The sequence below is a fragment of the Dendrobates tinctorius genome, unplaced genomic scaffold (genome assembly GCF_039654945.1).
Source record: "Dendrobates tinctorius isolate UK_male_01 unplaced genomic scaffold, ASM3965494v1 ptg000011l, whole genome shotgun sequence".
Taxonomy (NCBI): domain Eukaryota; kingdom Metazoa; phylum Chordata; class Amphibia; order Anura; family Dendrobatidae; genus Dendrobates; species Dendrobates tinctorius.
Window position 1 is genome coordinate 51821815 of NW_027361679.1, and position 12836 is coordinate 51834650.

The 12836-nt window shown below is 40.8% G+C and overlaps 1 protein-coding gene across 1 annotated transcript in view; it reads left to right on the plus strand.

Moving 5' to 3' along the window:
- Positions 1-12836, plus strand: part of DNAH6 (dynein axonemal heavy chain 6) — a 570270-nt gene that overhangs the window by 324772 nt on the left and 232662 nt on the right. The window contains exons 51-52 of the mRNA XM_073542156.1: positions 4055-4290; positions 4807-5068. Of these exons, the coding sequence (XP_073398257.1) occupies positions 4055-4290; positions 4807-5068 (498 nt within the window). The remainder of the gene's footprint in view (positions 1-4054; positions 4291-4806; positions 5069-12836) is intronic.

The window sequence follows — 12836 nt, forward strand, 5'->3', positions numbered from 1 at the left end:
TAAATATTAACATAACAAACCACAAAAATACTCACCCACGATCCGAAGCAGTCCACGAGTGTGTCCCACGACGATCTTTGGTAGAGAACTGCAGCATCAGTTGATGCTGCCGTTCTCTACGGGCTGCAGGAATCCAATGACGGAAGGTAGGTATCCTTCCGCACTGTATTCCTCCGCCACTTAAAAAAAAAAAAGTCCCTAGTCTCACTTTATGCCATTGCTGTGTGGGAATTTCCCACGCACAGACCCCCGGACACCAGCACAGCCCCCCGGCAGGCCAGCACAGCCCCCCGGCAGGCCGGTACAGACCCCCACAGGGTGCACAGACCACCGGCAGGCCGGCACAGCCCCCCGGCAGGCCGGTACAGACCCCCACAGGGTGCACAGACCACCGGCAGGCCGGCACAGCCCCCCGGCAGGCCGGTACAGACCCCGGGCAGTCCACACAGCCCCCCGGCAGGCCGGCAGAGACCCCCGGAAGGCCCGAAATGACGGCGCATCATGATGCGCACACACCGCGCATCATGATGACGTCAGGCTGTCAATCAACTTTGAACTTCCAATTCCGATGCCGACTTCCGATATTGAAAAAATATCGGAAGTCGGTATCGGAATTCCGATACAGCAAGTATCGGCCGATACCCGATACTTGCGGTATCGGAATGCTCAACACTAGTTACCACTGGTCACAGGCATTGGCTAATGAGAGTACTACTCTCATCAAATAGCAGGCCGCAGCCGCCCCAGAAAAGGTGCATCTTTTTTGGTGTGCCAATTCTGGCACTTTGCCCGGCTCTTCCCATTTGCCCTGGCACAGTGGCAAGTGGTGTAATAGTTGTGGGGTTGATATCAGCTGTGTTATGGCCATTAACATCAAGTCCACGGGTTAGTAATGGAGAGTTTCTTCCGGTCACAAGCAGCGCTTCTCATGCTCGGCTCAGTACTGGCGTGTAGATCAGTCGCATCACTGATTATCGTGGGACATGGACATTAATGGATTATGGACAGAAAGGTGAGTACAACTTTGATTTTTAAGGGGGTCAGGGAGTTTTTATTTCACATAAAGGAGTCTCTGAGTTTATTTTAATTAAATTAGTTTTTCCTGTGTCTGTGTTATTATTACATTTGACTATAGGATTAGTAATGGGCGTGTCTGATAGATGCCTCTCGATTACTTATAGAGGTGCCTTTCTGGTGTGGTTGCAGGCTGTTATTTTTAGGCTGGAGAGGAACAGTATCCATGGACATTTCCCAGACTGAGAATACCAGCCCCATCTGTCCGCTTTAGCTTGGCTGGTTACGCCATTTTTTAAAATTATTTATTTAAATAGTTTTTAAAAAACGGCTTGGGGACCACTCTGTTTTTGATAGCCAGACAAGATAAAGTACACCCCATGTCTTTATTTTTTTTTCTTTACAAAGTGTGCGCCGGCCAATCACAGCCATGTCAATGCTTAACATGGCTGTGATTGAGCCGGATGTGCCCACACATGAAAACTTGTTGATTGGCTGCGCTGCAGCCATTTAACAAGCTTTGTTCGGGCTGCCAAACTATGCACTATTCCCCACCCAGCACCACCTCATCCTTGCTTGATTGATAGCATCTATCCTGTGTAGCTGTGTCAAATAGGAAGAGGCAACACTGAACGGGCAGTAGAGCTGGACTGGCAAATGCTCCATATCTTTAAATAGCTCTTTAGCCTCATTTGCATATCAATTGAAATGCTTATTTTTCAGTAATGGAGGATCGGACTGGCCATGTAAAGTTATTGCTGGACTTGTTTTTGAAATAGCTCCATGCAAATATAAATAGTTTGGGGTGAAATCCTGCTAACAGATTTCCTTTAACAACACATGGCCACGCTGTCTGGATATACCCTTACAGTTGTGGCCAAAAGTATTGACACCCCTGCAATTCTGTCAGATAATACTCAGTTTCTTCCTGAAAATGATTGCAAACACAAATTCTTTGGTATTATTATCTTCATTTAATTTGTCTTAAATGAAAAAACACAAAAAGAATTGTCCTAAGGCCAAATTGGATATAATTCCACACCAAACATAAAAAAGAGGGTGGACAAAAGTATTGGCACTGTTCGAAAAATCATGTGATGCTTCTCTAATTTGTGTAATTAACAGCACCTGTAACTTACCTGTGGCACCTAACAGGTGTTGGCAATAACTAAATCACACTTGCAGCCAGTTGACATGGATTAAAGTTGACTCAACCTCTGTCCTGTGTCCTTGTGTGTACCACATTGAGCATGGAGAAAAGAAAGAAGACCAAAGAACTGTCTGAGGACTTGAGAAACCAAATTGTGAGGAAGCAGGAGCAATCTCAAGGCTACAAGTCCATCTCCAAAGACCTGAATGTTCCTGTGCCCATGGCACTGTGGCTAACCTCCCTAGATGTGGACGGAAAAGAAAAATTGACAAGAGATTTCAACGCAAGATTGTGCGGATGTTGGATAAAGAACCTCGACTAACATCCAAACAAGTTCCACCTGCCCTACAGTCCGAGGGTACAACAGTGTAAACCCGTACTATCCGTCGGCGTCTGAATGAAAAGGGACTGTATGGTAGGAGACCCAGGAAGACCCCACTTCTTACCCCGAGACATAAAAAAGCCAGGCTGGAGTTTGCCAAAACTTACCTGAAAAAGCCTAAAACGTTTTGGAAGAATGTTCTCTGGTCATATGAGACAAAAGTAGAGCTTTTTGGGCAAAGGCATCAACATAGAGTTTACAGGGGAATAAAATAGGCATTCAAAGAAAAGAACACGGTCCCTACAGTCAAACATGGTGGAGGTTCCCTGATGTTTTGGGGTTGCTTTGCTGCATCTGGCACTGAACTGCTTGACCGTGTGCATGGCATATGAAGTCTGAAGACTACCAACAAATTTTACAGCATAATGTAGGGCCCAGTGTGAGAAAGCTGGGTCTCCCTCAGAGGTCATGGGTCTTCCAGCAGGACAATGACCCAAAACACACTTCAAAAAGCACTAGAAAATGGTTTGAGAGAAAGCACTGTAGACTTCTGAGGTGGCCAGCAATGAGTCCAGACCTGAATCCCATAGAACACCTGTGGAGAGATCTAATAATGGCAGTTTGGAGAAGGCACCCTTCAAATATCAGGGACCTGGAGCAGTTTGCCAAAGAAGAATGGTCTAAAATTCCAGCAGAGCATTGTAAGAAACTCATTGATGGTTACCGGAAGCGGTTGGTCGCAGTTATTTTGGCTAAAGGTTGTGCAACCAAGTATTAGGCTGAGGGTGCCAATACTTTTGTATGGCCCATTTTTGGAGTTTTGTGTGAAATGATCAATGTTTTGCTTCTTGCTTCATTCTCTTTTGTGTTTTTTCATTTAAGACAAATTAAATGATAATAATACCAAAGAATTTGTGTTTGCAATCATTTTCAAGACGAAACTGAGTATTATCTGACAGAATTGCAGGGGTGTCAATACTTTTGGCCACAACTGTATTATTCCACAATCATGAAACAGTTGCTTTCATTTGTGCAGCTGCCTAACTACCAGACACCCAAGTCATGTTATGGGGGCTGTCAATACCATATGTAAAGTTTAAATTTCCATTAAATGCACTGCACATTCACCTCACTCAATATTGGTATTTGTATAATATCATTTTTGCTTTGGAAGCTTTCACATTTTATTATCTTTAAAAAGAAAATGCAATTTGTTTTCAGGACATATGTCGCGCTGCCTTTAGTTATATAAAGTCATTCATGTGTTTTATGGTAGACTCATTCCCTTTGCATTCTGCATGTATATCACATACAGCTTTCATGTGGCCCTTTCCTTCTTTCAACAAAATATATATATATTTTGTGCATTGTATTTATATGAGAGATGAGCAAACAGCAAATCTCATTAGCATCACAAACTTCCGAGAGTAGAGATCTAGTGGAATAATAAAACTGTAAATATGTTTTGTTTTTCATTGAACTGGATTTCATTAGATGAATTGTTTTAGATCCATGTGTTATAATTAGATTTTTGTGGTATTTTACCCATGTGGACTCTCTTGTGGCAGGTGCGGCGCATAGTGAAAGAGGATGAAGCCATTGCAAAAGTTAAAGCAGAGGAAACTCAGGCAATCGCTGATGATGCCCAAAGGGACCTTGATGAGGCAATGCCTGCTTTAGAAGCTGCAAATAAAGCACTGGATTCCCTGGATAAAGCAGATATATCTGAAATTAGAGTATTCACTAGCCCACCAGATATGGTCATGACTGTTATGGAAGCCATATGTATTCTACTAAATTCAAAGTAAGTATTGTGCAATGTTGTCTTGGATGTAGTATGTGAGAGGACTCAATGTATCGACAATACTGTACATGATTAGAAAACCAATTTTCAAATATAATTTTAGGGAATTTTCAAGTTATGTAGTGGTTCCTCCAACAATTAGAAGAGCATCTATCTAGCATATCCATGCATTATATTACACAGGCCTCCATTTATGTCACTGAGAGTGGATACCCCTTTTAATTCAAAGTTGAGTAGTTCTACGTTTAGTAGATTTTTTATTTAGTTATAAAGCAATGGGATCCATAACTAAATGTATGAATAATATACCAATGTTATATATCCCATTAATACCTACATAGTCATTATGATCAGGGACCTTCAGATATTGGCTGACCCATTAGGACATCATGGTAACCTGTTTTCATGAATTTCAAATATGTCACCACAACTAAAACTTGAACAATTGTAGTTTTCTAATCAATCCATTGTCATATGTCAAATGTTGTTTTTCTAAGTATATGTCTCGTCATTTAGGCCAGATTGGATGACTGCAAAACAACTCCTGGGAGACTCCAATTTCCTAAGAAGACTTATGGAGTATGATAAGGAAAACATAAAGCCTCAAATTTTGTTGAAACTGCAGAGATATATTTCTAATCCTAATTTTATACCGGAGAAGGTGGAAAAAGTGTCTAAAGCGTGTCGATCCATGTGTATGTGGGTTAGAGCCATGGATCTGTATTCCAGAGTGCTAAAAGAAGTTGAACCGAAGAAACAAAAACTGGCAGCTGCCCAGGTAATATTAGTCATACGTGGTCTATAGTACTATGTAAATTTGATGTGTTATTTTCTTTATATACTATATTAAGATTCTCTGAAATATTGTATAATGATTTCTGCTACTGCCCAAACCTATCTTAACAAATAATTTTGCAGCTATGTTTATATGTTGTTTTAAAATCATACTAGAATGCAGGTTCTGCCCACAAAGATAGATACATACAGATATATTCTTACAATGACAAAGACATCATGATGCATAAAGATACCCCTGCGTGGGAGGGTGTAATTGGACTCCTAACAATACAAATTCAATGTCTTTGTGAATAAAGAAGACTTTTTGCCAGTTTAAGCTTGTTAAACTGACCACATCATGGAAAAATGGCTACAGAGCTGAGTAAAACGTAGTTTTATCTTTTAATTTGTCTTCTTCATTGTCAAGACATTAACATGTAAAGTTTAGATAAAAAAACTATAGTTTAACTGGGTGTTACCAGAGATTTCTCAGGGGGCGTGTACGTCTTCCCCTGCATGAGGTTGACCAATCATAATCAGGAAGCAATATCTTTGAGCAGGTTTTTTCCTGTGTGAGACATGTAAAGACAGACAGTCTGATCTTGCTTATTAAACGTCCCTTAAGGACTTAACATAAATCATAACCTAAAATTTACAATCTGATATCTTCGCAATGGAGAGGAGAATTTAAAACGATGTTTTACTGAAATCTGCAGCCACTATGCTGTTATGTGACCAGATTAACAGATTAACATGTTCAAACTGGTAAGGATGAAGCCACTTTAATTCTTTTTACTATTGAATTTTTCTTTCTCCTTCCAAGAGTCATAACTTTTTTTATTTTTTCATTACCATGGTGGTATGAGGAGTTGTAGATTTTAATGGCACCATTTATTTTAACATTTACTGTACTGGAAAGCAGGAAAATAATTCCAAGTACCGTGAAATTGTTAATAAATAAGGAAGTTTGGCTGATTTTGCTTTTAAGGTGTTCATTGTATGGTAAAAATTACGCTGAAACTTTATTTTACAGGTAAGTTCCATTATGGAGATATCAACCTTTTATAATTTGTTTTTTTATTTAGCCAAAGAAAACAAATTCTAAAATTTGTAAAAAAAAAAAAAAAAAAGTGAAAAATTGGTTTGTCATCCTTTTTCGAGACCCATAATATTTTTAGGACATCAATTGAACTGTGTGACAGCTAGTATTTTGTGTGGCAATTCTACATTTTTTTAAAACTATATTGGGTAGTTATGTTTTGGGGATCATTTTGTATTGCATACATTTAGGGAGGAGTGGTAACAAAATAAACGTATTTCTTCTGTTTTGAATTTTTCCTTTTTTTCTTGCTATGGCGTTTACTGATCAGGTTAACTGATTTTATATTTTGATAGATCGGACTTTTATTGGATGTGGCAAAACGTTTATTTTTTATTCTCTAATTTATTTGTATAACATGGGGGAAAATGGGGTGATTCGAAAGTTTGTATATATTTTTTTCATTTTGAAAATAATCTTTTTTACTTATTTTTTACCTTACTTATTAGTCCCCTTAGGGGAACCTGTGATAGTCTGATCTCTTATACTATATAATGATATACCACAGTATTGCAGTATATAGTGAAAATCACTGAGTTTCACAAGAGTGCCAATATGTCAGCTATGGGAGGCCTTTATTAAGCTGCTTGCTGCTATGGTAAACAATCAGCATCCTTCAATTACGTCATGTAGTGTGCGGGGGCGATGGAAGCCAAGGCATTCGCATAAGTGTCTTCTATTTAAGTGCTGCTGTCAAACATTGAAAGCAGCATTCCAATGGTTAATAGCAGCAATCAGAGCTCAGCAATGACTGCTGCTATTGAACACAGATGCTGGCTTTGTATAAGGCCTCCTTTTACACGTCCTGATGATTCTTGTGCAGTAAAAAACAATTTTGGTGAGATCCATGGTCCGTGTACCATCTGTATATACGCATGTGACATCCATGTGTCTGTGTCTTTCACATCTGTGTGGCGTCCGTATGCAAACCATGTGTCTGTACAACATGCCTGGGAAAAGCAGTACGGGTCGAGCTGATCCCTGGTGCCGGCCGCTGAAGGTAACTTACCGTATATACTCGAGTATAAGTCGATCCGAGTATAAGCCAACCCCCCCCAATCTTGCCTCAAAAACCTGGGAAAACTTATTGACTCGAGTATAAGCCTAGGGTGGGAATTGCCGAAGATACTGGTAAATTTCAAAAATAAAAATAGATATTAATAAAAGTAATGCTGCACAGTGAATAATGGTGGCCCAAATACCATAATACTGCACAACATATGCCCCCATAAATGCTGCACAGTGAATAATGGTGGCCCAAATACCATAATGCTGCACAACATATGCCCCCATAAATGCTGCACAGTGAATAATGGTGGCCCAAATACCATAATGCTGCACAACATATGCCCCCATAAATGCTGCACAGTGAATAATGGTGGCCCAAATACCGGTACCGTAATGCTGCACAACATATGCCCCCCATAAATGCTGCACAGTGAGTATCGTAATAGTGGCCCCAATGCATGATAATTTATTGGCCAAGTGATAGGATTACCGGTAATCCTATCATGTTGCTGCTGCCCCTGCTGGAATAAAAAAAAACAAAAAAAAAAACACTATATAACGTACTCACCTCCGTTGCTGACAGCTGCTCCTGAGCGTTGCCGGCTCTTCAGTGACTCAGGCAGAGGGCACGTGCTATCCACGTCATCGCGCCCCCTGTACGTCACTGACAGAAGACGCAAGGCGGGAGAGAGTGGCGCGCAGCGACTTGTAACACTATCACCTGCCGCCGCCGGGACACTGACAGGCTGCAGGGGACCGCAGACACATACTGGGGACCGCGGAGACGACGGGGACCAGGTAAGTTTGAACCGTGACCCGAATATAAGTCGAGGGGGGTCTTTTTCAGCCCAAAAAGGGGGCTGAAAAACTCGACTTATATTCGAGTATATACGGTACATCAATGTCGCTTGGTTTCCCTGAGATCAGCGACTCCAGGTGACAATGATGGAAGTTATATTCAGTAGCAGCTGTGTCCCTCCTGTGTAAAATAAAGAATTAAATAAAAAAAACGGTGCGAGCTCCCGCACAATTTTCATAACCACTAGAGGGAAAGCCAACGATGGGAGGCTGACATTAATAATTTGGGAAAAGGGGTAATATCCCAAAAGGTTTCCAGGCTTTTAATCACAGTTGAAGAAAATAAATGCTCCAGCTTCCAAAGTGATCCAAAATTTATTGAGTTATTTATAAAAAAGAGTCATGATAAAAGCAGTTCACATGAGCAAAGATGTGTCCTTTCTCAAAGCTGTGAGATAGGTCACATCTTTGTGTTTAAAAGGCGTTGCTGCTACCATTACTCATGTGAACTGCTTTCATCATGACTCTTTTTTATAAATAATAAATTTTGGATCACTTTGGAAGCTGGAGCTTTTCTTTTCTTCCATTGTTTGCACGTGAGACTACATGGGTTCCGTGCTTTCACATGCCACAAGCTGCTATATAGGTGAGCTGTTTTTTTCTCTCTTTTTATTTTTAATCACAGTTCACAGGTGTTTGCTTAGCCTTTCTTGATGAATTTACAGGGGACCCCAGAAAAAATATGACGTAAGGTCTCCCTATAAATTCAAACCAACAAAGGCTAAACAGACAGCTGTGGGTTGATATTAATAGCCTGGGAAGGGGCCAGAGACATTGCGCCCCCCCAGGGTATTATCACCCCTCAGCTTCCCCAGAATTGGCGCATTCATAAGACACGCCAAATCTGGCACAGTCTCGCTCTTCCCACTTGCCCTATGGCAGTGGCAAATAGGGATTGGAGTTTATGTGACCTTTGTTTTGCCAGGTGACATCAAGCCCAGGGGTTAGTAATGGGCTAGAAAATGTCCCCATTACTAACCCCATAGTAAGTATTGAAAAAAAAAACACAGCCAGAATAAAATCCTTTATTTAATATATAAAGCTGAATGTGTGTGCATGTTTGTATGTATGTGTGTATGTCCAGGATTGGCATCTGCACCGTCGCAGCTACAGCCACAAAATTTTGCACAGTCATATGTCTGGACCCTGAGAGCATCATAGGCTATGTTGTGAGGTGAAATTTTAACCCCTTTCCTACAATGGACGTACTATTCCGTCCATGTGACCTGGGACCTAAGTCCCAAGGACGGAATAGTACGTCTAGTGCGATCAGCGGCGCTCACGTGGTGAGCGCCGCTAATCGCGGCCTGGTGTCAGCTGATTATCACAGCTGACACCCGGCACAATGTGTCAGGGGCGGTCACGGACCGCCCCGACACGTTAACCCCTTGCACAACGCGATCAAACACGATCGCGGTGTACCGGGGGTTAAAGGGAAGCATCGGCAGGGAGGGGGCTCCCTCCGTACTTCCCTGAGCCCCCCACAGCAGCGCAATGTGCAGCGCTGCTGCGGGGGGCCTGCAGGGAGCTGACTTCCTCAGTGCCTGCAAAGCGCAGGCATGAGGAAGTTTGCGTCTATGCCTGTGACAGATCGCTGATCTGTCACAGTGATCTGTCACAGGACAGTGATGTCCTCCCTTGGGACAACCTAATAAAGTTAAAAAAAAAAAAAAAGTGCAAAAATAATTTTTTAAAAATCGCTAAATAAATTAAAAAAAATATATATATATATTCCCTAATAAATTCATTTTTTGGAAATAATAACAAAAACAATAAAAGTGCACATATTTGGTATCGCCGTGTCCGTAACGACCTTCCCTATAAAACTGTCCCATTAGTTAACCCCTTTAGCAAATCCCTTAAAAAATAAAAATAAAAAACGAAGCAAAAAATAATGATTTATTATCATACTGCCGAACAAAGTGCAACAACGCACGATCAAAAAGACGCATATAAATATCCATGGTACAGCTGAAAACGTCATCTTATCCCGCAAAAAACGAGCTGCCACACAGCATCATCAGCGAAAAAATTAAAAAGTTATAGCTCGCAGAATAAAGCGATGCAAAAATAATTACGGTATTTTTTATATAAAATTGTTTTCATTGCATAGAAGCGCTAAAACATAAAAAAAGACATAAATGAGGTATCTCTGTAACCGTACTGACCCAAAGAATAAAACCGCTTTATCAATTTTACTGCACGCAAAACGGTGTAAACGCACCCCCCAAAAGAAATTAATGAAACGCTGGTTTTTATTCATTCTGCGTCCCAAAAATTGGATTAAAAAGCGATCAAAAGATGTCACATGCCCGAAAATGGTACCAATAAAAACGTCAACTCGTCCCGCAAAAAATAAGACCTCACATGACTCGGTGGGTCAAAATATGGAAAAAATTATAGCTCTCAGTATGTGGTGATGCAAAAACTATTTTTACAATAAAAAACGTCTTTTAGCGTGTGACAGCTGCCAAATATAAAAACCGCCATAAATAGTAAATCAAACCCCCCATTATCACCCCCTTAGTTAGGGAAAATAACAAAATTAAAAAAATGTATTTATTTCCATTTTCCGATTAGGGTTAGGGCTAGGGTTAGGGCTAAGGTTAGGGCTGAGATTAGGGTTAGGGGTGTGTTGGGGTTAGGGTTGGAGTTAGAATTGAGGGTTTTCCACTGTTTGGGCACATCAGGTGCTCTCCAAACGCAACATGGCATCTGATCTTAATTCCAGCCAATTCTGCACTGAAAAAGTCAAATGGTGCTCCTTCCCTTCCAAGCTCTACCATGCGCCCAAACAGTGTTTTACCCCCATATATGGGGTATCAGCCTACTCAGGGCCAATTGCAAAACAACTTTTGGGGTCCAATTTCTCCTGTTGCCCTTACGAAAATAAAAAATTGGGGGCAAAAATATCATTTTTGTGAAAAAAATATGATTTTTTTTATTTTCACGCCCGGGCGTTATAAACTTCTGTGAAGCACTTGGGGGTTCAATGTGCTCACCACACATCTAGATAAGTTCCTTGAGGGGGTCTAGTTTCCAAAATGGTGTCATTTGTGAGGGGTTTCCACTGTTTAGGTACATCAGGGGCTCTCCAAAGGCAACATGACACCCGCAGACCATTCCATCAAAGTCTGCATTCCAAAACGTCACTACTTCCCTTCCGAGCCCCGACGTGTGCCCATACAGTAGTTTTCTCCCACATATGAGGTATCAGTGTACTCAGGACAATTTGGACAACAACTTTTGGGGTCCAATTTCTCCTGGTACCCTTGGGAAAATAAAAAAATTGGGGACTAAATGATAATGTTTGTGGAAAAAAGACGATTTTTTTATTTTCACGCCCGGGCATTATAAACTTCTGTGAAGCACTGGGGGGTTCAAAGTGCTCACCACACATCTAGATAAGTTCCTTGGGGGGGTCTAGTTTCCAAAATGTTGTCATTTGTGGGGGGTTGCCACTGTTTTGGTACATCCAGGGGCTTTCCAAACGCGACATGGTGTCTGATCTCAATTCCAGCCAAAAACGTCAAATGGCGCTGCTTCCCTTCCAAGCTCTGCTATGCACCCAAATAGTCGTTTACACCCACATATGGGGTATCAGCGTACTCAGGACAAATTGCACAATAACTTTTAGGGTCCTGTTATCCTTGGAAAAATAAGAATTGAGGGTGAAAAGATCATTTTTCTGGAAAAAATATGATTTTTTTAATTGTACGGCTGTACGTTATAAACTTCTGTGAAGCCCTTGGGGGTTCAAAGTTCTCACCACACATCTAGATAACTTCCTTGGGGGGTCTAGTTTCCAAAATGGGGTCACTTGTAGGGGGTTTCCACTGTTTAGGTACATCAGGGGCTCTCCAAATGTGACATGGCGTCCGATCTGAATTCCAGCCAATTTTGCACTGAAAAAGTCAAACGGCGCTCCTTCCCTTCTGAGCTCTGCCATGCACCGAAACAGTGGTTCCCCCCACATATCAGGTATCAGCGTACTCAGCAAAAAATTGCACAATAACTTTTGCAGTCCAATTTCTCCTGTTACCCTTGGTAAAATAAAAAAAATTGAACCTGAAATATTTTTTTTGTGAAAAAAAATTAAATGTTCATTTTTTTTTAAATATTCAAAAAATTCCTGTGAAGCACCTGAAGGGTTAATAAACTTCTTGAATGTGGTTTTGAGCACCACCTTAAGGGGTGCAGTTTTAGAATGGAGTCACTTTTGGGTATTTTCTATCATATAGACCCCTCAAAGTGGCTTCAAATGTGATGTGGTCCGTAAAAATAAAATGGTGTTGCAAAAATGAGAAATCGCTGGTCAACTTTTAACCCTTATAACTTCCTAGCAAAAAAAAATTTTGGTTCCAAAATTGTGCTGATGTAAAGTAAATATGTGGGAAATGTTATTTATTAAGTTTTTTGTGTGCCATATCTCTGTGGTTTAAGAGCATAAAAATTCAAATTTGTAAAATTGCGAAATTTTCAAAATTTTCGCCAAATTTCTGTTTTTTTCACAAATAAACACAAGTTATTTGAATGAAATTTTACCACTAACATGAAGTACAATATGTCATGAGAAAAAAATGTCAGAATCACCAGGATCCATGGAAGCGTTTCAGAGTTATTACCTCATAAAGGGACAGTGGTCAGAATTGCAAAAATTGGCCCGGGAGTTAACGTGCAAACCACCCTTGGTAGTGAAGGTGTTAACCCTGCGCATTCCAATTCACCAAACAATTTTGCCCCTAGGTACATAATGGGGAAAAAGTGTATGTATATATGTCCGGAATTGGCATCTGCAGCGTCG